Source organism: Saccoglossus kowalevskii, chromosome 21 (genome assembly GCF_978046115.1).
Source record: "Saccoglossus kowalevskii chromosome 21, keSacKowa6.1, whole genome shotgun sequence".
In the NCBI taxonomy this organism is placed as follows: Eukaryota; Metazoa; Hemichordata; class Enteropneusta; family Harrimaniidae; genus Saccoglossus; species Saccoglossus kowalevskii.
In genome coordinates, this window is record NC_140661.1 from 17,890,689 (window position 1) to 17,917,764 (window position 27,076).

General features: G+C 34.9%; 1 protein-coding gene across 1 annotated transcript in view; it reads left to right on the forward strand.

Moving 5' to 3' along the window:
• The first annotated feature begins 5,526 nt into the window (after positions 1–5,526).
• The window catches only part of LOC102804963 (inositol hexakisphosphate and diphosphoinositol-pentakisphosphate kinase 2-like), a 62,988-nt gene continuing 41,438 nt past the window's right edge, over positions 5,527–27,076 (forward strand). The window contains exons 1-9 of the mRNA XM_085495148.1: positions 5,527–5,632; positions 7,986–8,142; positions 11,692–12,026; positions 13,144–13,229; positions 13,841–13,995; positions 15,630–15,731; positions 16,479–16,640; positions 17,485–17,606; positions 18,527–18,628. Of these exons, the coding sequence (XP_085351274.1) occupies positions 8,077–8,142; positions 11,692–12,026; positions 13,144–13,229; positions 13,841–13,995; positions 15,630–15,731; positions 16,479–16,640; positions 17,485–17,606; positions 18,527–18,628 (1,130 nt within the window). The 5' untranslated portion in view covers positions 5,527–5,632; positions 7,986–8,076. The remainder of the gene's footprint in view (positions 5,633–7,985; positions 8,143–11,691; positions 12,027–13,143; positions 13,230–13,840; positions 13,996–15,629; positions 15,732–16,478; positions 16,641–17,484; positions 17,607–18,526; positions 18,629–27,076) is intronic.

A 27,076-nucleotide genomic window follows, 5' to 3' on the forward strand; every position in this document is an offset into this window, starting at 1 on the left:
TACCGTACCATTTGGTTGTGGGATTATGGGTATGAGATAGAAGGGACGATTTAAACATGTTTTTTTTTTACTTTGGATATCATTTGATAAAGGGGAGAGTGCGAAAACTTTATTAGCCGTGCCACTGTCATTTTGTAATCTCTTTGGGTGTTTTGTGGTATAGTCACATTGTTGTGTTCCAATTACAGATACAATTAGAAAATGGTATCGCCCTAAACAATTGTGTTCAAAGACAGACTCGTTCCGTGGGTTGAGCCGAAATTCGCATTTTATTTTTGTCAATCATGTAGTTCGAATTTTATCATCTGATTTCTCTCCACTTACAATATTATTTCGTTATATCCTAAATCCTGCATACTAAATTTCACAAAAACAGAAATCAAATCAATTTTTTTTTTTACATTGAAGATGCTTTAAAAAATGCTCAATATAGTTTATTGTGATTTATTTCATTCCTTTTAAGTTTATTTTGTTTTTAAATTAGTTTTCGTTATGCTATATTGCTTTGATTATAATGTGTTTAGTAAATATTAATTTTGTGTTTTTTATTAACACTTACACATTCCCCGGAGGGATTGGCAATGGTTACAAAAGTTTAAGAAGGAATACAAGGTTACAACTTGAAAAAAGTAAATAGATAAAATAAAACAAACTAAGCTAATACATTACAGAGAATACAAAATATTAAGATTAAATTATAATACTACAATAGATAGATAGAAAACAAAATGCAAAACTTAAACTGTGAAAGAAGATTGTCACTGGGGTTGCTGACATTTCTTTCGGGGTATATCTTTGGAATGTTATCATTGGGTGATACTCATCTTCCACTTCGTTTTGATCACAAAGGTTGCATAATCTATTAGCAAGGGGCATTCCTTTGTGTCTGCCAGTCTCAATTCTCAAGTTATGGTCACTGAGGCGGAATTTACTTAACTTGATTTTCGCGCATCTCAATATTTTGCAGGGTAACAAGGTAGGTTTCAAAAGCTAAATTGTTTTTTAATTCTCTGTATGTTCTTAATTTTTTTTTTTCATTTTGTTTTGATCGATTGTCGTTGTGTAATTCACTTTTCCAAGTTGATATGAGTGATGTTTGTGTATTTTTGTTAATTTGTCCCAATTGCTGTCGACCAGGTTAGACTGGTTAATGTTATTCAAAAGGGAATCTATATTCGTGTACCATTTACTATTAATTTCTTTATTTTCTTGGAAAGCTAGTTTTAATAATGGATTTGACGAGTTCTTTACACGATTAAAATATTTTATCATTTGTTTTTCGATAAAAGTCTCCAATGGGTAACGTCTAAGCTCACCGTATAAACACATTGTTGTAGTGTTTTTGGATGTACCCAAACGAAAACGAAGATCATTTATATGTACATCTTCAATTGGTGATTTTAGTGTAATTTCATCTCCCCATACACTGATCATTACCATATAGAATTAGTCTGATTAGTTTATCAAACAGAGAGAGTGCCTTTTAGGCCTTCCTTGAATTTCCCATGAGCACTTACTATTAATCCTAGGTAATTGGTTGATTTTACAGTAATTAACTCACAACCTTCAAAGAAGAAAATATCATTCTCTAGAAGTCTGTTTGATCTGTTAAAGATCATAGTTTTTGTCTTTTCCGTGTTAACAGTTAGATGCCATCTTTTAGTGTATATTGATACATTATCAAGGCAAGATTGTAATCCTGATTTTGTTTCAGAAAGTATTACAAGATCGTCAGCATGATACATGAGTTTTATTTTACTAGTATGTGTCATATGACCACATAACACCTTTCGGTGATTTAATAACCATGGCACATCGCCCACCGAGATTTAATGTTGAAGGGCAGTGGATGTCACTCAGCGCGTGTTCGATTTTCATGTAAATAAACAATGTATTTCACACGCGTTGTATACGTCGCTATGAGTCCCATATCGAACAGGGCGCGGCGAGATGACCACCACCCTTTAATTGAGAACAAATCTAAAGTTGACCCTGGGTCGCTTGCATATGTGTAATAAACCTATCTTTGAAATCACGTTAGAGGTCATGATGGGCTACCCGTTTAAAACGAAAGTGAGGGGCAGTGGGCTTGTTCACATAAACTTGACTATCATTGTTTTAATTCAATTATGCATTGACTGCAACCTAATCATTTTAAACGGTAGAAGTGTGGGTGATTCAATAGGTAAATACACATGCCACACACCAAGAGGTAGCAGTGCCATTGACTTTGCTATTACTTCTAAACCATTATTTGATAAAATTAATTACTTTAAAGTACATGGTCTCTCATTAATCTCAGACCATTGTTTAATAGCATTGTCCATACACGCAATAAAAGATAGTCTTCTCAAAATAAATAAAACACCAAAAACAAATATATTAGACCCCCTGCCATCTAAATATATATGGGATAACCAAGCAAAACATCATTTTGAAACATCACAGCTATTACATAACAGTGATATCGAATATTATCTTAACAGATCCTATAGTGACAATAATACAGACAAGGCAATTATTGACTTTGAAAATTTAATCACCTCCATTGCCGACAGAAGTCTAAAAAAAATCACCCCCAAAATAAAGAAAAAAAAGAAAAATTGGTTTGATCAAGATTGTTGGTCCATCAGAAAAGAGCTGAGAAGCCTTTCAAATTTGCTGGAAAAATTTCCCCAAAACCCAAATATACGTGGTCGTTTCTTCCAAACAAGAAAAACCATCAAAGAGAAGAAAAAACAAAAAAAAGCTCTACTACTAAGCCAACTTGAAACCTCAAAAGAAAACCCTTCTGAATTCTGGAAAACATTGCGTGAAATGAATAATGAAGAATCGCACAATGAGTGTAATAACAATATAAAACCAGTTGAATGGCTATCATATTTTAAAAAGTTATTTAATGCAAATTCCACATCCCACAGTGACGATTTAACTACTGAATTAAAGAACAAAGAAGAACACATGGCTCTTAATTCTGACTTGAACGGTCCAATTCTAAAAGATGAAATTTTAAAAGGAATTAACCTATTGAAAAATAATGAAGCTTCGAGTCAAGATAAAATTTGCAATGAAATGCTAAAACACAGCCAAGCCAACTTACTGAAAGCCATACATAAGCTTTTTAATATAATTTTTAATTCAAACCACTTTCCAGATTCTTGGAACCTCAGTTTTTTTATACCAATCCACAAATCCGGCTCCAAATCTAACCCATCTAACTATAGAGGCATTGCCATTTCTAGTTGCCTTGGCAAATTATTTACAAGCATTCTAAACATTAGACTAACCACATTCTTAGAAAAAAAGAACATACTTTCAAACAAGCAATTCGGATTCCGAAAAGATCGCCGCACAACAGACAATATCTTCATTCTTAAGACAATTATTAACAAATATCTTTATAATAGCAGCACTGCCAATAACAAAGAAAATATTAAAATACAAAAAAATAATAGTAAAAATACAAATAAAATATATGCGTGCTTTGTTGACCTAAAAAAGGCCTTCGACAGTGTCTGGCATCAGGGGTTGTATATTAAATTGTTAAAACTTGGAATATCGGGTAAAATCTATAAAATTATAAAAAATATTTATAGTAAGGTAAAATATAAAGTTAAGAGCAAAGAAGGATTAACTGAACACTTCACTTCAAGGGTGGGATTAAAACAGGGCTGTAATTTAAGCCCAACCCTATTCAACATCTTCATAAACGATTTACCTGATGTCCTTAATAAACCTAGATGTGACCCACCCAAACTACAAAACACACCTATTAACTGTATAATGTATGCTGACGATCTTGTAATACTTTCTGAATCAAAAACAGGATTACAAACTTGCCTTGATAATTTATCGATATACACTAAAAAATGGCATCTAACTGTTAACACGGAAAAGACAAAAACTATGATCTTTAACAGATCAAACAGACTTCTAGAGAATGATATTTTCTTCTTTGAAGGTTGTGAGTTAATTACTGTAAAATCAACCAATTACCTAGGATTAATAGTAAGCGCTAATGGAAAATTCAAGGAAGGCCTAAAAAGCATAAAAAGAAAAGCTTTAAAGGCCTTATTTTCCTTAAAGGGAAAAACAGGCAAAAATCTAAGTATACCACTGTCACTCTCTCTGTTTGATAAACTAATCAGACCAATTCTCACATATGGTAGTGATGTATGGGGAGATGAAATTTCACTAAAATCACCAATTGAAGATGTACATATAAATTATCTTCGTTTTCTTTTGGGTACATCCAAAAACACTACAACAATGGGTTTATACGGCGAACTTGGACGTTACCCCTTGGAGACTTTTATCAAAAAACAAATGATAAAATATTTTAATCGTATAAAGAACTCGTCAAATCCATTACTAAAACTAGCTTTCCAAGAAAATAAAGAAATTAATAGTAAATGGTACACCAATATAGATTCCCTTTTAAATAACATCAACCATTCTTACCTGATCGACAGCGATGAAACTCTAACTGCAAGGCAATTAGGACAAATCAACAAAAATATACAAACATCATTCATATCAACTTGGAAAAGTGAATTACATAATGACAATCGATCAAAACAAAATGAAAAAAATAAATTAAGAACATACAGAGAATTAAAAAACAATTTTGCTTTCGAAACATACCTTGCTACCCTGAAAAACATTGATATGCGCGAAAATTTAACTAAATTCCGCCTCAGTGACCATAACTTGAAAATTGAGACTGGCAGACACAAAAGAATACCCCTTGCTAATAGATTATGCAACCTTTGTGATAAAAATGAAGTAGAAGATGAGTATCACCTCATGATGTCATGTAAAAGACATTAATGTATACCCCCGAAAGAAATGTCCTATTCGAAATAGCAAAAACCAAAATCCAAAACTTTAAAAATTTGCCGCTAAAGACTCAATTCATAGCCTTGCTAAACAACAGTGGCCTAACACTCCCCGTAGCAAGGTACCTAAAGAAGTGTTTTGAAATAAGACAGCAACCCCAGTGACAACCTTCTCTCACTATTTGAGTTTTGCATTTTGTTTTCTATCTATCGTAGTATCATAATTTTATACTAGCTATTATCTGTAATGTATTAGCTTAGATTGTTTTTTTTTTGTTTTTTTTATTATCTATTTTCTGTTTTGTAACCTTTTATTCCTTTTTAAACTTTTGTAACCATTGCCAATCCCTCCGGGGAATGTGTAAGTGTTAATAAAATTATTATTATTATAATTATTGTTTTTATTCATATTCTTGCAATTATGTAAATCCATTAAACAAATTCGTTCGTGTTACAATATATCAGATATATTTGTTTAGTTACAACACTCTTTGTTTTCTCAAAATTCCCCAGAACTCCCGGTTAACTCTGTTTACAATTATTTTCACGAAAGTGGTAATATAAGGCACGTTTTTCAGTAAACGTTTTTAGGATTATCAACCCACGTGACGACATGCTACTTGTGACCTCGACTCATACCTTGTCCCATAAGTACTGTGTCACAAGCTACGAATCTAACACTGAGCAGACAGGCGAGAAATCGCGAGACTTTATCATCAACAAATATGGCTGTTATATATGTAGTGAGTTCTGATTCCGTTACTGACAACATAATGTGATCGTCTGTTACACGGGTATGTTTCCACGGTTGATATTTGAATGCCATTATGCTCTGTTTTATTTTGTTGTTTATTTTTGACGAAAATTTACAAAAAAACACAAATTTGTGTGGGCGCCAGACCTAAGTCGTCGATCAGCTGATTTCTATATACCGTCCATAGCCTTGACATGATGAATGTAAATACTGTAATTTAAGCATGGAGCACATTCCCTCTATCACTGGGATTATGTATGGATCCAGGTATATGTATTAGTCAGACACGGTGATATAAGCACACATTGTCGGTCGTCTGTCGTCCGAGTGTAACCCTAATAATTAAGTGTTGAATCCCGGATCGAGTTCGAACTTCACGGGAAGTACGTCACTGTGGGTGTGCAGTAGCTTTACCGTATATCACTGGAAATCGTTTTGACTCACTTTAGTAATTCCTTGTGGGCAAATTATAAAAAAAAATACAACTAATATGGTAAAACGAAACTTTACCACAGTCTCCATCTATCGATAGAGGGTCAGCACTTTAACCGACCAATTCAATGGCTGCCAGGGCTTGAACGTCACGGAGGCATGAGTTTGTCTTGGTGCCTTTTGATATTCCTTATATTGTTCCTGTGTGCTAAAGCCATTTTACAAATTTTGGCCCTGGAATTTGGGTTTCTCCCAACTCTGAAATTCAAGCCCAGCAATGTGCACGGTGGTGTAGTGCTATTTTTGTTTCAATGTCAGCTTAGCTAGCGTTAACTACTATTAATTATTAATCATCACAATGCAGTTTGGACTCCAGTATTTGTAAATTCAGGGTACCAGAGAGTGATCCTCTGAGCTGTTTCTGCACTCCTTACGCTGTACATATTATGTTACACTTGTCTTTAGAATATTGTGTTGCCTTTTACATTAAAGTGTTGACCAGATTTTTTTATTTGAGCATTTGATAGTTTTGTAATAATACACACAATGGTTTATCATAAGATATGCGTTTTTCATATCAAAGTACAATGTTATGCAATGAAGATCTCACAAGAAGCTCTTTCACTTCATGAGCGTCCGAAAGCAATCCCAATTCCATATGTATCAAATGTATTTTTTTTAAATAATAGCATCACAGAATACAGTGGACGTTTGAAAAAGTTTGATTGCATGAACATGTTTATTTACTTATTGACTCTTACACAATCCCCGGTACAAAGTACAAGTAAAAAAATATATATAAAAACAAAACAAAAACACAATCACTAAATTACTAAATAATACAAAATCTCTAAATTACTAACTAATATAAAATTATGAGAGATTATCTCTCCATTAATGCGTAAACACAAAATGCATGTATCACTTAGTGAATAAGCAATGACACTGACGATCTGACATGAACATGAACCAGTTTTTCCACATAATCATTCGCATTATTATTTCTACAATGTAGAAATGTATGTACAATTTTGTGATACTTCCGCAATTCTTATGAGATTTTGTAATTGTTGTGAGATCTCATACACTCATGCCGCTCATTCTATAAGTCCTTGTAAACTGTAATCATGATTGCATCATTGATCATAATTGTACAAATCAAAGCACCACATCGTGTTTGATATAGGCTCCCATGCAATTTATATAACATATGTAAACAACATTGTTATTTTCATAAAATTTGTACATTTTAAAGGTATAATTTCATAAAATTGTTTTGGCATGTAGAAGTAGTATTGAGAAAATCTGTATTTTTCTAAGGACACCTAGGCAGGTTTCTTTGATACTTTCGTGAAGTCAGAGCCCTGTGTCTCCGTCAAGGGAATTGCCTTTCTACCATTTTTGGTTGCGTTACCCATTGTTCAACCACTACTTGGATTTCTGTAAATGCATTGTGTTTATGCTAATTGTAAACTGACAACACTTGTATTCATATGCAGTGTGTATAAGCTACATAACTGTACATATCTTGTGAACAGCTATTGTTAATCAAACCTTGTACCCTAGCTAATACAATAGCTAGGACTGTGTGCAGCTGTAGGCAAGGTGCACCATCTGGAGTTGATGACGAGATAGAGTTCTTACTCAACTATTGAAAAAGTTGGCCGAGCATAGGGTTCTAACCCACAGTAATAACTACAGTTTAACAACATTATTATTACATGGTTATGTTGAATTATCCATGAGCAAATGGCAAAAGGCACATTTATTTGTTGGTAGCCAAGCAAGCTTCCAAGAAAAAATTGAGCCTGCGATTATACTTTTTGTAAAATGCTAAAACAGCCAATGCTGTTTATTGCTTAGTAATAGTTGTATCGGCTTCATGTGCATGTTAGCCTAACTTCAGTATTTTTCATTTTTCAAAATATATGACATTTTTAAAGCATGTATTTTATTTACAGGAGTGAAAATTAAATGTCATGAAGATTAAGTAGCTGTTTCTGATGCAAAAGAACTCACAGTTAGACTTACCCCGGTACATGTAGCATTACAATGTCGGAATCTCCCCCTCCTATGTTTTATGTGGGAGATGAGATGGCACCAGCCTCCTTTAATAAGGTTTGTCTTTATTTTATTGTGATTCAGCCTGGCACATATTCACAAATAACTGACTCTTTATGCACTCTTGTATGGACTGTTATAATTTCTATTATTATACATCTGTCATCGTTACGCCATAAGTTACAGCGTGCCGTAATTTTGCTGTATTTTACAGGGTATTTTCATCCTACCATATAAGGAAATGTGAATTCCAAATATGGAATGATTACGCACGTAAGCGTCCTCTAATAATAAAAACAAACATGGCTGCCACCAGGGTTTGACCGGACTCAACACAAAGAAGTTTCTGTTCTAAACATTTTGAATTTCGGCATTCCCGCAATGTATCCTTGGAATGAAAAGATGTATAATAATAATGTTATTACGAGAACACCTCAAAGTATGCACTCAGATAGTATCCTCGTAATATCCTCATATTAGTACCTTATACGCTTACGTAATTAACAGGTGTGTGTCTATGGTTACAAAGCCAAGTCTGTCTTATTGATTACATTAAAGGGGAACTAAATAGAGCCTATTTTGGTGTTTGTATTTATCAAGTTATGTATATTGATTATAAATTTGAAAAACAAAATTTAAAAAAATGATTATCTTCAGAGTTATGATGATTTAAATATGAGAAACCATAAACCTGCGAAGGACTTCCGTTTGCGCCATCTTGTCATAAAAAAACGCCCTCATGAGGTATAAACAAGTAAGGTAACAAAGCATGATGACGAAATAGTATCTGATTAAATATAAGCAACTTAGGGAGCCATAGCTGGCTGGACTGGTGAATTGACTTCTAGTCTAGGTTGTTTCGACTTTTACGTTAACGTTATTTACAAGCTACCAACATACAAACATTATGGATGTGCGATTGATCGAGACAGGCATTTTGTTTTGTTTTTTGTCTAACTGTCTAATAAATGCTATTTCCAGTACTGCACTGTGCGGCGTGCAAATTATTCAAAGTATGGATGCTGGAGTATGCAATCTTGAGTTCGTAGTGTGGTGGTGGAAACATTTTCGTCCATGTATTCACGGGGGCTGCACTGGCAAATCATGGGACAAGTGTCACAGGAACACCAAGCAGATTGTTCACAGACTTCCGTGTAATTTGAAATAAAACTTTCATCCGAACAAGGGGCATCGTCGACGATATACTCTCATCACTCACACTGGACTGATCTGAATCGTCACAGTATACCGTACTTCCCTGATCATAAGCCCGGAGGCATGAACACGTAAAGGAAAAGTAAGGGATGAGCTTTTACTCGTGGACCAACTCAGAAAAAATGATTTTGTTTTGGGGTTAAACACTGTAGCCATCTTGCAAACAACGAAAAATTATCCAAAAAAAATATTCGTTCACCACGCCGGGCTCTGGAAAATAATACTTATTTTTGAAAAAAAATGCGTCATTGATTTGAACGATACTTACAATGAAGAAACAAACATGTTCATAAAAAACACACACATTTTATTACAATACGATTTACATACCGTCTGAATTTACGGTGAAATAATGGGTAGGGTCTGTGAGGAAACAGTGGACGAAGGCATTTATCATTATCTTCGTTTTGGTTTGTTTTCGATCGTACGCAAACTCTCAACGCAAAACAATTTTCCACCATTAGGTTTTTCAGCATGATTTGACCTGGAACAACTTCCTTTGACATAACAGGTCATGTCTTTCATTAACCAATCAAAATGATGTGTCGTAATGATGAAATTTTCCGATTATTGACAATGATTTTTTAGCGCAATGCGGAAGTGAATTACCGCAATGTTAAAATGCGATCTGTAGCACTGATTGCAACGAAAAAACGATGATTTTTTTCCCCAAAAAACTGGCGATTCGCAATTTCCGAAATATAAACGACTGTTAATAGTAACCGTGGGTAAACTGAGTGTGGAGGAAGAATTTAAACACCTTTCTCGGTCGCCAACATGTCTCATCGTTCTAACCCTAGGCTTTTCATGATAGTCTCAAAGTAAACCATGCCCAATAACCAGGTACACGACTTAACGATTACATTTTTGGCTTTTCGAAGGCTACTACTCAAAGAAATATGGATTACTCCAGAATTGCAACATCGATGTTCATCCTGAGTAAATGACAGAATAGAAACGATGCGAATCACGTTGTGTACGTTCGCCATGCACTCTGAACCTGAAATTAATGCGAGTTTTCTCATAAAACTAAAAGCATGAACCAAACTAACATGCCAATCACGATTATTATGAAATGAAACACACCTTTTACACGCATATTTTAAAGAATATCGTCGACGCCCAGTAAAAACACTCTGGGCTTATAATCGTGAATGCCCTCAACTCGATAAATACCAAGTAAAAACATAGGGATGGGCTTCATACTCGGGAGGGGCTTACGAACGGGGAAGTACGGTACTTTAACGCAATTGGGCTTTCACTCTCAGAATACTGTGGTTCAAACGCATATTGCTCTAACCCAAGTTTTAAAAAGCACATTGTGCATATAAAAGTTGAGTTTATACTAATAGTACACAATGCTTGGCAGCATGAACGGCTATGTACAATGGCGTATACGAATGCGATCAGATACTAAAACGTCATAGCTTTGAAAAGTACCCGGATTATAAATATGTTCGTTCGTTAATTATTCCCCTCCATGAATGGCCTCCATGGCAAGCACTTCAAATGCCTATCCAAGCTACAGTTATAATTAAAACAAAATTAAACCACTGCAATATTATTTCGAATACAGTTTAGAATATACACAACTATAAATTAAGGTCGCATTTAGGTTCGCTTTAATATAAAATATAAAGACCATCTGCTTACATGTATAGCGGCTACTTTAGGCAGTCCCAAGGCATAATGTACATGAATGAGCAAACTGTTTATAATAGATTACAAAAAATCCTATATTCAGGATTCGGCTCTGAAAATAATTGACTATAGTCTTGTTCACAGGTGTCAAATGTTTGAGCGTTTTGTAAATAATCTTTATCAGTGGGCTAAACCTGCCTTCTGTTCATACATTGGAGCAGAAGTTTATATTTAACTTGCCGTTCACAACTACCATTCATGTGCTTTGCAGTTACTTTTACGTTTAATGACAAACCAAAACAATGTGTCTTTGTTATATATATTTTTTTTTATCATTTACATGTATGTAAATGAGTCTCTATGTGGTAGTTGAGCGTGGTGACCGAGCGTCTCAGTTTTCATGAAGATATGAGTTGAGCGTATCCATAACCACTCTTTGGTTACATGGATTTGTAATTTGAGATAGAAATGGACCTAACTGTCGTAAATGCCACTGCAGACAACATGGTTGTCTTGTGGTCAATCTTGTTGCCTTGTAACATTCTGTATTATCAAAGTCAAAATGCTCTGGTCTCTCCAAATGGAAATGAATAATTCCACCTTTTTTGTGTTGTAATTCCATGATCATGAAGTCATTGTTGACACTAGTCTATACAAGAGTCTGACTAAACCACTCATTTGATAAAGAACACAATTCTACATTTCCACACTACCTGAATACACAAATAACTGAGTTGTCTCTTATCACAGGACATGGTGGATTCTCCTCAAAAGTCTAAGAAACAAAGAATGGAAGATGAAGGTCGAAAAACGATTATTGTTGGAATTTGTGCCATGTCTAAAAAATCAATGTCCAAGCCAATGAAGGAAATATTACTTCGTCTTGAACGCTTTGAGTACATTGTAACTAATATTTTCAGTGAAGATGTTATACTGAACAAAGCAGTGGAAGACTGGCCTTTGTGTGACTGCTTAGTATCATTTTTCTCACAGGGATTTCCTTTACAAAAAGCTGTACAATATGCTGAACTCAGGAAACCTTTTGTTATAAATGATCTTCATAAGCAGTTTGATTTATTAGATAGGTAAGAATTGTTTGTTTTATTAGTTTTTGTTTGTCTTAAACAGATATACTGATATGTTGCAAATTGGCTAGGAAAATGTCAACAGTCTCTTGTGAAACAAATGCGAAAATCCTTTTTTTCACTTGTAACAGGTGTCATACTCAATCAAGCATTGTTGTGCAATTTTCTATTTTGAATTTATTTCTTTTTGGAAGATTCCTTGATTTGTATTATAATTGTTATCAGGGGTAGTTGTCGAAGGCGTCATAGACTTGTTTGCAAGTCTTATTCAAAAATTAAAGAAAATGAATCCCTGGAAATACATGTACCGGTAGCTAAAAGGAGGAATACATGTAATGCAATGATTGTGAAAAATCAAACGCTTTGTATTCCTTGCATGTACCCTCAGTGTCACAGGTTAGGGTCTGGATGTCCGATGTTGATGTAACTGCAAGTATCATAAACTAATATCTTTGCATAATATGCAGATGTCATTTGACAGAAAGAAACCTAATGTCCTTTTTGTTAATTATATTTTCTATTCACACTTTGTGTGCTGTCCTGGGATGACTGTTGTTGAGTTTGGATTAGAAAGATGAGACTATTTAGGACTAACAGCAACTGCTTTCTTGCCAGGTTTGCTAGACCCACAAAAAAGGTGGGGTGTTGACTTAAAGAATGTTAACAGTAACTAAAACTTCCCAAGGGATGCAGTTTGTTTGTTTTGTCATCCACATTTTTTGTAAACACTGTGCTATTTTATATTTCATATTCAGCAATATTCTGATATACTGAAAAGGGGTTAATTATTCACTGAGTTTTAATTTTGCTTATTTCGCTGAATGGAAAATGTGCTAAATTAAAACCCAGTGAATATGTAAAATTTAGCATGGAACACATTATCTAAATGATAAAACCGTGAATTTAAAACCCACTGAATATGCCTGAAAGTCATTTTACAGTATCTGGAAATGCACACTGGAACTATTTTGACTACAAGTAGTTGAACTTAGCTGCAGATGACAGTAATGAGTACGGTATACATAAAGGACTGTTCAAAAATCCAGATATTACACTAAACCAACTAGAAATGATTGCGTGATTGCATGTACAGTAACTTGCTTTTTGTTACATGTAGGAGGTATGTGTATAGGGTGCTCAAAGAAGAAGGAATTGGGTTACCTACATATGCTGTTTTGGATAGAGATTCAAACAATCCTAATGGTAAGTACATGCTGCTCCCATTTAACAGTAGAAATATTCACTAGTTATAATATTAGTGTTTACTGTAGGGATATTTACTAGGTTTTAAATTCACTGAGTTTTAATTTAGCAAATTTAACTGATCAGCAAAATAATGAAAATAAAACTCATGAATAATTAATAAGCCCTGAATTGTATCTTGCATTTGTACTATTATGATATTAAATTTTGTATTATTCATTTCATATCAATGATTGCATAAGCAGGGATCCACCCACACCAGCATTCCTGCACTAATAATAACAGACCCCGGGAACCCACCAGAACACATAGCTTCAAGTTCAAGTCGTTGTTTTTGGCATTAGTTAAAGTGGGGGAGTCGTCACCTGCGCATGCGTCAGATGGCCATAGTGTGTCATTGTTTACAAACAAGCGCCTACCCATGAACCTTTGCGTTTTTAGCGTGTGTTGTTATAGTCACTTGGAACTTAATTCCCGCATGTGCGCAGGTGACGACCCTCTCGCATTAAGGTTATTCAAAGCAAAAAACAAACATTGATAAATCATACTTTTATAGATGGGAAGTTGTGAATGAAACCCATTCATTTTTGTCTTAAATTTGTATTTCACAGAGTGTGAATTAATAGAGACAGACGATTCTGTTGAAGTTAATGGACAGATATTCCACAAACCATTTGTTGAGAAACCTGTTTCCGCCGAAGATCATAATATTTACATTTACTATCCTATATCAGCAGGTGGAGGTAGTCAACGTTTATTTAGAAAAGTAAGTAACCATTTCATTTATTGTTGGCTGGATTATCCTATAAGTATCATGCTCCCCTAGATGACAATTGCTATGTTCACACGGCAGCATTCTATCAGAGCCGAACTACTTCTCCTCCCACGGATTAACAGGAGATTATCTCCAATGCGTTCATACGATCGGGAGCCGAACGAGAGCCGAGATCTGCCAGAGTTCGATTCAGTTCGATCAGAGTCGAACGGAACAGTGCCCTTGAATAATTAGTGACTGGAAACAATTTTAGTGTCGTGCTTGTGTTTTTTCTTTACATGGCATGATGTTGTTGAGCTAGGAGAAAAAAAAGCCTGAGCATGGAGGTAGAAAAGACAATGACTGGTGTTATGATTTAGGTACTAGTATCTCGAATAAACAGGAAACACGGCAGCTAAAATGCGTTTAATACAGCCTATTCGCTCAAGTTATTATCATGCAAAATTACCATTTTGTAACTATTCAACTGTAGTGATATCTAAACTACTAGGAAGAATCACAGATTCTCTCTATCTATCAAAGAGAAACTATGGAAGAATCTAAACCTACCAGGAACACATCACCGTACCGCGATCGCTTCTACGATTTTTATCTTTTGTTAAAAATTTTCCATTCAGTCGTTCTTTCAAGTTTTTGTCGCATAATTTCGTACGCCATTTTTTGTTTCCCGTTGAGCTATCAATCTATCGCAATAATTCGTTACTATATATTAGGACGCGTACCTCTTATTCAAGCCGGAAATTGCGTGAAATTATGAAAGATGTTGTCTCCGCCATAATTGAAATGAGAGTTTACTCGAAGAAGACGATTGAGGGCGTGATATCGGCTCCTATAGTTGGGCCCGATGCGTTTACACGATCGGAGCCATGTCAGGACTCAACCCTATCGGAGTTCAACCCCGAGGGTTTAGTGGAGCCGAACTTGGCTCGAGCAGAACGCGTTCACACGATCATTTTTGCTGGCTCGAGCCGTTGGGCTCCGATAAAATGCTGTCGTGTGAACGTAGCAAATGTAAAAACTTGAAAAGCACACAAGCATCTCAAATTGAATTGAAAATTAAAGTGTAAAGAAGTTGAAGATTCTTAAACCCACCCAGGCAGTAGAAAAATAATACAGTTATTGCCCCTATGTGAGGCTGATATCATGAATTACTGTGAAATACTTTATTTTAGCTGGAATTAATTTTCGCTGAAAATACTTTTTTGGTGTTTTGTATGGAATTTATTTTCACTGATTTTTGATGAGTTGAATGTAATATATAGGAAAAAAAGTATATTTGCTGGATTTTATTTTCACTAAATCATTCTTATAGCGAAAATTAGTTCCAAGCGAAAATAAAGTATTTTAAAGTACATTGTATCATCCCCCAGATGGCTGTTATTGGCCACAGATCAGAGATTCACTGAATATGCATGATTTCTCAGACATGTAAACTGCCAATTAGACAGTACAACCATGTGAATATTATAGTAATTAAACAAACATGAGTATATCACAAAGCAGAGCTGAGTAACTTGCTATATCAGTCGTTTGTCTATTACTACTGTGAAACACTACCAATAATTCCTTTTACTGGGAAAATATGGGATGTTATTGCATTAATTTGAAATTTGTTTAATTTTCAGATTGGTAGTCGTAGTAGTGTATATTCACCAGAGAGTAAAGTAAGAAAGAAAGGTTCTTATATTTATGAAGAGTTTATGCCAACAGATGGCACAGATGTAAAGGTGAGATTAGATTTCTTATAAAAAATTGAAATTTTGTTTTGTTTTGTTTCCAGCCAATGCCCTATTACTATAGAAAATCCATCGTTGCATGAGTAACAACAGCACTTCAACAATGGGTTGATACAACCAAGGACAGAATAGTTTGTCATACACATACTCCAAGTATGCACGCCTTGTTTGTTGTGTCTGTGCTAACTGTGTTGCCTTTCGCAGTAATTCCTATGAAACATATGACATTAGCTCCAAACCAGCAACATACATGAAACAGATGCGATATTCTATTTTTTTTTTCACAGAAATTTATAAAACATTTTTTCTTCAAGAATCTTAAGAAGAAATTTCCATTGACTAGAGAAGCCCTAAAATTTAGTAAAGTCCATTACCCATGAGCCTCTGTGCCTTTCTCTCAATCACGACCGATTTACTTGAAAGAAAGATCCCGTAGAATTGATTTGAAATACTTTAAAATGTTCATTTGCAGATATATATTTTGAATACTACATGTACAAGTTTTATGTCACTACAGTTTGGCACAAAATGCTTGAATTGTAAAACTCATTATCAGATTAGCATGCAGGGAAATTGCTGTAGGGTGAAAAACAACGGTAATTGTTGTGGGATTCTATATGGACAGCATTTATGTGCTAAGGCATTGTAAATTATATCTATTTTACATGATAACACATTCATTGCTTTATGAAATGTAGTGCATGAAATAGTTCTCAAGTATATATTAATTGGACACAGGTTTACACAGTGGGTCCAGACTATGCCCATGCTGAAGCCAGGAAATCACCAGCATTAGATGGTAAAGTTGAAAGAGACAGTGAAGGAAAAGAAGTACGCTATCCAGTTATACTTACCAATCTAGAAAAGTTGATTGCAAGAAAAGTATCTCTTGCATTTAGTGTAAGTAAGCTTTAATTCTCGGGGGCAGTGCTATGCCACAGAAACTTCTATGTTGCTCAGACATGTTGCATGTATTTTTATAGGCTCTGTGCTAGCTGCATGAAACAAAAGTTGAGAAAACAGCACTTGAGGTAACCCTGAACAACAACATTTATATATACATGTATGTTGCACATGTAAGGGTAATCTTGTTTACACTGTTTGTGGGAAGTTCAGCAACTAGTTCAAAGTACAGTTTTCTGAAAGTTTTTGGCTGTTGTTTTCACTTGTAATGATATTGATTTTGATTGGGTGTGACTGATTTTGAAAAGATTTTGCGTCAAAGTTGTATAGACTTAGGAGCCATACTATATTAAAAAAATGTATTTAGTTTTGTTTTGTTAAATTCTTTGATTTGCCTGCATTCACATACTGTAAAATACTTTATTTTAGCTGGAATTAATTTTAGCTGAAAAGGCTTTTTGAATGTTTAGTATGGAATTTATTTTCACTGATTTTTGATGAGTTGAATGTGAAATATAGGAAAAAAGTTATATTTGCTAGATTTTATTATTACTGAATCATCCCTTCAGCGAAAATAGTGAAAATTAAGTTCATGCGAAAATAAAGTATTTTACAATATTAAATTAAGTACATATCTATGTACTTACAAACAGTATAATGATCTATCATCTTCATACATTGTAGTTTCATTAAATTATATTGTCATATTGTTGGTCCCTTTTTTCATATTCCACAACCAATGCTTCATCACAGTGAGGTTTTATATTGTCATTACTGTTTTGGGTGAAGATATTAATTAAATACTAGCAGCTTCTGAATTGGTATTTTTATTTAACTGCAGCAAACTGTTTGTGGTTTTGATTTACTGCGTGCCCATGGTAGATCATATGTCTGTGATGTCAATGGATTCAGTTTTGTAAAGAATTCTAGCAAGTATTATGATGACTGTGCTAAGATACTTGGGTAAGTTACATTATAGTTTGTAATGAGTCAACCATCCAAGACCTCTACATACATGTACCCTCGTTATGTAATGTTTTAGTGATCTGCTTGTTTATTCATGAATGTATCACTCCTACACACAGTTCCACTGTCATATGTTACATGTCAGATAACAAATGTCGCCAACTGATCAGCTCTAGCTAACACTCTGATGCGCCAACTTTGCCCATACGAAACATACGTGTATATTTAATAACAACAGTTTCGAACATTTTCACTATGACGAGTTCTTTCCAACTCGTCACTCTGCATGTACATGTGTACAAAATGTAAAAAAGTGAGACGGCCAATAAGAAGGTACATGTATTCGTATGTACTTAAAATATAAATTATGTCATTCATCATTAGTTTTATAAATACACTATTACCGGTACAACATTTTAAAATGGCAATGTTTATATCAGAGTAATACATTTGTAAAACATCCATTTTTTTCAACTGTATCAAGTATGGTGTGTCTTATTTGATTTATAATGCTGTGTGTGTTTAAAACACAGTCATGCATGGTTCTTATTCCTTGTGTTTATAGATACAGTGTTGATTCTGATTATTAGTTTGTCATAGTTTATAGTAACATTTGGTTAATTGACGGATCCCATGAAACAATGTTACCATGGGGGGGGGGGGGGGGGGCAAACAAACTAAAATATGTGTGCTACTCAAATGAAACACACTGACTGAATCATTCCGCCAGAAGGAACATTATAGGGCTTGGTGACGTCACCTAGCACCTAGGTACAGTGTAATAGGTGAGATCTGCTAATGATGGCTGTTGTTTAGTAAAGTATTACTTTTTCTTCATTATGTACATGCATATATTGTTCTTTCAAAGTTTTTTTTTTTTTTTTATCTTTTTTTTGGGAAATTCTATAATGCTATAGGAATGTTATAATGCGAGAGTTAGCCCAAAGCTATGATATTCCATGGAATATTCCCATCGAAGAAGAGGAAGCTTCATATGTGCCGACAACATCTGGAACTATGTAAGTATCCTATTTTTTTTTATCTTGGGTTCACTTTACTTGTGCATGAAGTGATTTGCTACATGTATATACTGTAAACAATTGTAACCCCCCAAAAATATTTGCTGTTTCATAATTGGAGAGCCTTTCATGAATTGAAGTCACTGTGATGAAAGAACTCAGTGTGATTTTTACTGCTTCAATATTTGGTAATTGTCTTGCATAAATAAATTGGCTTACAGTAGTTTGCATGTGATATTTCAGGGCATGCATACACTGCATCTGTGTCTTTTGTGGTTCATCCTTATGCACTAACCTTGATAAACTTCAATATTTTGTTATCTACAGTATCACATTATTTTACACCATAATACATCACAGTAAATCTTTCTTCCCAAGCCTCTTAAGGTATAAGGTTCTCAATAGATGAGTTTTGAGCTCTTTGGTTGCTATGTTATGTTCGGTTGCTATGCTATGTACATGCTGATGTTGATTCTGTGATAGAAAGAGGGTTTGATTTTATAATCAGTGGTGTGATCACTGCAGTTTAATAGATTTTGTTGGATGTTCCCTTCACTGACTACACAAATTATATTTTATCTTGCTTTATCAAGTGTCTGAAAAATATTATTTTATTATTATCATTTATCTAGGGTTAGCTGTTTTCTCTTACTCACTGGTTGGGTTTACTCAAAAAGATTCTAGGTGGAGTGGGTGTGGTGTCACATTCCTTGAACCGTTGACAGAAGTAATTTTTCACTAGGAGGGACATCATGGCTAATTTATCTGGCAATGAGATCTCTCCCTGGTGTTTGTCTTTCTGTGCTACCGTCTTTTCACACATGAGTATACACAAGGGATACATATCAAGTGAAGATTGTTGGTTTGGCTAGACACATGCACATTTCTCCAAATCCATCTTATCTTTGCTTAAAGCCAAAGACCCATTGGATTTATTTTTTTAATGTAATAAAAAAAATATTTGCCTGACCTGTCATTCCTAACTAAAAATCAGTTACCTTAATGGTCAAACAATAAAGTCTTCTATGCTCTTTCTTTCTGTTTCAAGAGAAACTGATATCACTGCTAATTCAAATTTGGGGGAAATTTAGGGTTGGTTCTGGGTTTTCTTGAGTAAACACAGCCCTAGATAGATGGATCTACATTAAATGACTCAAATCTCAGATTTTGTGTATTTGATGTGGATGCCTGCAATATATTCACATATTTGGTACAGAACTGGAGGTGGTGAAAAAAATGTGTTAAACTGCAGGTTCTTTATAATCATAAGCGTACATTTGTGGAAACACCCTTTTCTTGCGAAATCAACACAAAATCACACTCAAGGTATCTTAGCAGCTACAGATCCTGAAACCTAAACAAAACATGTCTTTATATGTACTGCCAATATAGTTTATTTTTTATTGGTTCATGAATAGTCTTGTATGATAGTTGACTGCCATGAGAATTGATCATCAGTAACCATGGAGTTTAGTTTTTTTACAAAATAAGAAATACTTATTTTGACACTTGTTTGGGTGTGTCTATGTCTCAGCTTAAAAAAACACTGGCCATCACCACACAAAACAGAAGTACACAAGCGAAGGGTGTTCATCTTGTAAGCTGATACGTTTGGACTTTTTGTTACCAATATCACTCTCACTTTCACTTTTCAACATTTTCAAGTGATATTAAGGCACCACTATGATGACTCCTACCTCAGGAAAAAGGCTTGTTATACCTTTTAAACTGACATTGCACCCTAATGAAAAATTTTTTTTTGGCGTGCTTAGTCACGAAAGTTTTTCATTTTGCTCAAAAGTTGTCATGAAATACCAGAAAGGAAGCTTGATGTCATTATTGTCATATGACTGATGTTGCATATTTCCATAATGCGCACAAAAAGTGCAACTGTATGTTGTTCACCACTAGTCTCCGTTTTAACCAATTCTGTCATTTATACTGTCTGATTAAAATTGACCGGCTGCTTTTATTGTCCATCGCTGCTGTATATCACTACTACATCCTACTAAGTGACCATAAAATTTGCGTTTCGGCAAACACTCCTCTGGAAACGGTGCATCTTACAAGATAGTGCTCAGTTACTTGAGTTCTGATTAGTTGAACCTACAAAGATTTGAACTGTATAATAGATAAATAGTCAAATTATTGTAAATCACTTTAATTTCCTGAGGGACAACATTTTGTGAGCCAGTTTGATTTTATAGTAGTGGCGTCCTACGACATAAAGTGCTACTATTACATTTCTCTCACAAATAAATGCCAGCTCATCAACTCATGAGTGAAAATTTATAGTAGTTACAGGTGTGTACACAGCAGCCATGTATGTTCATTAAAAACAACCAGTGTCACTACACCTACATCTAAATATAATTGTCATTTTGTCAACAAACAAATGTACTATAAGTATACCTTGAAAACAAGATTACACTCAACTATTAGCATAATATTTTGACCTGATTGTTTTCTACTATCAAGGAAGACTTTTTAGTATGTTGGTCGTTGACTGTACCATATACATAATTTGTATGTACCTGTATATTTTTGTCACATCTGACAACAGGTTATGTATATGTCATAGGGTAGTAACAAGGTTAAAATTGGTCTATGATTTTCTGCTACTGTAGAAAACCTATTCATCATCTGAAAGCCTAGATATAGGTGAATACGAGATGCATATGTTGTACCAATGTTTGTCCTAAGGAATATGCATTTTTGTTATTGTTTTTTTTTTTTTTTTTACTGTTCTGACTATTGAAAACACTGTGAAACTTCCAGTCACTCAAATGACCTATGAATTGCACAGGATGCCAGTAACACTCTAGGCTAGACAATCATGTCTCGGTTTTTCTGCTCACAAAAAAAAGCACTCTCCATACTGAATATTGAGCCGGAATCTCTGCAGGGCATCAATTCACCTTTAGATTTCTTTGACCTATGAAATTGGCCATCAGGTAATGCCTTTATAGAACATAGGGACACATATGCACTACCGTATTTACCTACCGGTATATCTAAACTTTCAGATGATATATAGTTTGTTATAGTAGCATGTTTAGTAACTTTTAAAGAATGTCTAAATCACAGATCATTTTTTACTTTGTTTTAGCACTGTGGAGGCATTTGTTAAACCATACTAACATACACACATGTCATCATACGCATCTCTGGACGCTATCATCTCAAGTATAATGGCCAGACATGTGGTCACAATAAATTAGATTTATGAGTGAAAATTAGCATTACAAAGTAATGAATGTTACCATAAGCTTATTCAGTCAGATTTTGATTTCCATATATCAGTTTGAGATGTAGCAATGCAAGTCAAAAATGTTTGCGATTCAGGAAACAAAATATTCATTTAAGAAAATTTTACCATATACCTAAATGAACCAGGCTATTGCTGAATGGTTGTACCCAAAACATCTTGCTATTTTTACTATTCTTAGTCTTGTCTTTAATTTTGTAAATTCCCAATAATGAAAAATTCTGCTGTCTATGTCCATAGATGCCATAAAGATCTGTTTTTTTTTAGCATAAAAGACTTGACAATTTCCTTATCTCAACTACCTGCACGAGATATGCTATATACCATACAACATGGTATATCAAACTGTTTTGAATTTTGAGCCCCAACATTCTGTTTCGAGTAGTCTGCTTCCCATTTGGGTCTCTTCTCAACTTATAGATGGAAGTAACAGCAGGTTTTTTCACTGAAAGTTTCAATTGCTGCAAGATTGATTGGTTTATTCTAGTTTTAGTTTAATGTACACAGTATCATGACTTGTTTTACATGGCAGCACAGATCTGTATCAAACTATAGTGTTTTTTTTAGCCCTGTCTCTGTTGTTAAGTAATGTCTTACTCATCTGCTTGGGTTTTTTCAAAGATATTTTGCATTGGGTGTTATCTCATTCCTGTTAATCCATCACATATTGTTTACTTTAGTAAATTCTATGCTAAATGCAATGTGCATGTGAGAGTAGCCCCATGCATTCAGTGCATGTAAATAAGGGCAGACACCACCCCAACATCCACTTGGAGGAATCAGGCCGCTAATACTGGGACACAGCTCTGAAGCACTGCTGCAAAAAGTATGCACAAAATAAACACAGCTTTCCTGTCGCATGCTCTTCACTCTCTAGACTGATATGAAAAAGTCTGTATATGGGATTCCGCTAACCCTTAGCCTGTTGCCAATAGCAACTTACATTTAGATTTATCACTTGCCCCACCTAAAACTAATTTCAAACCATGAAATTGTCATCACTCGTGTGGTTTTAACATAACAAACAAAAACATATATAAAGTTACATCTAAACTAAAAAAAATCTTGATTTGCTTATAAGGCTATTCTTCCCTGTTTGCAAAGCAAATATAAACAAGTTGGTTATTTGAAAACCAATGTATAGTTAATAGCCACTATGGCCTAAAACTATCCTTGATAACGGAATCCTATTCTGTGCAGCTCAATATGCACTGTAGGTGTAATGCTTTCCTGGTTCTCCTTTCCCCTGCCATGCAGAGATGCATATATGCATTATTTGTATATTTTATACACATACCGTACATGTAATCAAAGAGTGAAACCCAATACTGATAGAAAATGAATGTTTTGTCTTTACTCTGGTGTATATATGTTTGCATGGTTTGGGGAACTGTGTTATTATTAAATGTTATCGTTGATGTCTGTTTTACTCTATGGATTGCCAGTTTTCTAAAGTACCGTATTTGCTCTATTAGAAGTGCATCTCAAATAGAAGCATACAAAATTGCATATATCATATGCTAGATCATTAAAATATATATCAGTTATCAAGTTATAGCAGCAAAGTACTCAAGCCAATGTGTGGACCCAGCCTTATAAACTGCATCGTTCAGCTGTATGGTAATTTAACCTTGTTAAGAATCAAGTTAGAGTCACTTTGAGTCATGCTGATGTATTCATGGATCCTTGGGTTGATCAGAGATATCATTCAAGTATTTGTCCAGTTTGCATTTGAAAGTGTTATATCCCAAATATGTTTTGGCATACAGTTGAACAATCTTTTGCCGTAAACCATAAAGCTGGCATCCTGCAGTGACCTAGATGTAGTGGAATGTTTAGACTTACCGTAGTATAAATGCCGGGGACATTTGCAGAGTGTACCCTTATGAGCAGAGGTTAAACACAGAATTTCAGGATTCGGCACTTTATTTTGAATGATTTCCCATACTTAGATGACTTTGTAACTTTTCATTCCCCTTTCTTGTGAAGACATTTTCATAAATTTCAGTCCTTCCCGGAGCTCAGTGATTGAGGCGTGTTATACCAGTGACTCTGTGAGTACAAATATCAGATCTAAATATTGAAAAGCATTGATTGAAAAGATTGTTTTCTTCCCGAAAGCTTACCAATTCAGACCTTATCACTCTTTCCGAAGGCTTTTGTTAGATATGAGGCCATTATATATAGATCTGTAGTTTTGGGGTAATATTGCCACATTTTATGAACAGGGGAAATTACTGCTTGCTATTCATGCCTGAGTTTGTAGATTGAATAGGAAAAAGTGGCTGTGCAGTTTTTTAACAACATCTGGTCCAGGCGATGCATCCAGAGGCAGTACTCAAATGGCTTTGCTCACATCTTTCATTTTGAAATCAAAATCTTCCAGCGTTTGTTTTCATCTATTTAACTCCAGAAAGAAAGTACTAGGGTTATAAACCATTTTGGTATTAATTGATCAATATTTCAGCACTGCTCTCATTGTCTGCAATACATTCATTTTTATCATTTGATCATGAGCATAGACACACCTATGTTGGTTATGTATGTGCTTCAAATAGAGCAAATACGGTACCAGAGGAAGTGAAATTAAAGTTTTCAAAGATGATGCATTTGCACACTATTTTCATTTTACTGGTGTCAATGCTGATTATAAAATAGGTTTCTATAACCTACATGTATTTTACTACTTTCATTTATACATACCTTACACCCAGTCGACAGTAAGGTACCGATTGAAACTCTTGGGCAATAAAACACCTATATTTTGCCACAGATTGACAGGTCTCAAATAGCATCCTTAACACTAAAAGTATGAGCGAGTCAGTCAATGTGCAAGGAATTTGTTAGAAATACTTACACAGTTCATGTTGCTACTGGTTTTATGCTACAATTTCACCAAATGAATGAACACGTAGCTCAAGCCGAAATTTTAGTTTCACCTCCAGGCAATTTTAAACCAGAGGCTCGAAATGAACATGCTTTATTTGATGGCACCAAGTACTGTGTACCAACAAATGGTGTCACCTAGCATGATAATGAAATTAAATTAAAATGTATTGTACCTCATCGTGATAAAACTAGGAGCAGAAAATCCAAGAACATGTAGGTGCTCAGAATGATTTTACTGCCGAGTGGGAGGAAACTATGGATTCACAAGTACATGATTAAAATCCTGTTGCAGTGCACCACTATGTGGGCCAGAACAGCATTGGACAGCTTGAATGAGACGATATGACACCATAGTCAATATCAACTGATGATCAGGCAATAATTCTTTGAAGTTACTACTGTACAGTCAAGCTATTATTGTGAAAAAGGTCTGAGAGTCTCGTCCAGTTGTATGTAAATTATTTTCTGATGCTATACCAGAAGGAAACAATGTTGCAATAGCTGCATCTCAAACTGCCACTTCCCAAGTGGGGAAATGTGATACAGTATTTAAAAACTGTAGTTATCCAGGCAAGGCATTCACGAAACAGGAGAAAGTAAATTTGAGGATCTATGGAAAGGGTTGACTTGTAAAATCTAATTCGGAGGCAACGTTACACAGAATGCATGCTAGAATCACGGTCATCTACAATTGCAAAAGTGCTCATACAATGATAAGGATTGCATTCTTTGGCAGAATGTCCTTGGTAGCTTGGACGTGTATCACTATACCATGTATTTCTATGGATTCTATGCTGAAGAACAATGGTCGAAGCGTTGTGGAAAGGAAACAGCACAATGTCAACTTTGAAGTAATCCTGTGCAACCAAATTTATATATGTTGCACAATGTCTTGTTACACTTTTCAACAATTAGCCCAAAGTGCATTTTTCTGAGAGTTTTCAGCTTTTGTTTTCATCGTGATGGTTGCCTGGCGGTGAAAATACCTAGATGTCTGCCCCTGAGAACAGGCATCTCTGCATATGCGGGAATTCCTGGGAAACCTGCGGATGTGGTCTGGTTCCTAGTCCTGCACTGATCGCTGATGCACAATTCAAACAGGGATGACTTAGTATGGAATGTGCATACTCCACATTTCCTGTAGTGTCATACCTTGACTTTTTATGACACCTGGATGTTTTGGACAAATGGTAGTCAAACATGACTAGTGTTCCTGGGTATCAATTTCAACACACAATCGACTTAGTCCGACCCTCACTAGATATGGCTTGCATGCTATGCTAGAACAAGAGTGAGAAAAGTTGAGAAGGTCACCATTTTGGTTGCATATATCAAATCTGTGGACAGACTTTGTAAGCCTAAGACGAGAATCTCAGATTGGTTTATCACTTGGAGAGCTAAGTGGTATGCCAACCGTACAAATACTGACACAAGACTACAGGGAGCTTGATGATTCCATCAATGTTTCAGTTAGTCTTCAAAGCTCTCCAACAATATAGTTAAGAGAGGTTTGTGTAAGTACATGTATGTGTCCAATAACATAGCCAGGCTATAACATGATTCTACCTTGTGCTTCTATTGATATTCATGTGAATGGTTTCATGACTGGTGTGATGGAAAACTGGCAAATTCACTGGAGCAGTCTGTTTCCTTAGCAGTGAATTTTTTTCGACTATTTGTTTCACATAAAATATCTTGTGCCTTTCAATCAGATCCACAGATAGCATCTTTGTTCACGTTTTACTATAAACAGCTAACTGCTGGCAATAGCCCTACTGAGGATGACAGAAACTTCATGTTTTTGAGAGTTGCCCTTTTACTGTATGCCCCCCTGTTGAGGCAGTGTTGCTGACATTGATCCAGCAGAAAACCTTTCATCAGGTGAAATTAAGCAATTCCCTTGCTTACAGGAGTTTTCTTTAGTGCAGTGTAAAAAACCTGTTAAACTAGTTTTCAGTTAACACAAATCATTCCGAACACATAAATTTTTTCATTTCCATTCAGAGTAGTCATCTGGGTCAAAAGATAGAATATACAACAGTGAGTAAATTGCTTTACTAGCTTCTAGTAATAGTGAGACTTGAGATTCCCTTTTCCTACTGGGTATTTATCATTGACATAATTGTTGGTTCAGGGATTCAGACAGATTACCTGCCTCCTAGGTGTGCTTTTGTAGTCTGTCCAAGAGTTTCAGTCGATATCTTTTTATCTACTTCATGTAGGTGTAAGGTAAGTATGGCTGAACATTAACAAATTAAAAATTTAACATAGGTTATAATTTGAGATTTCAC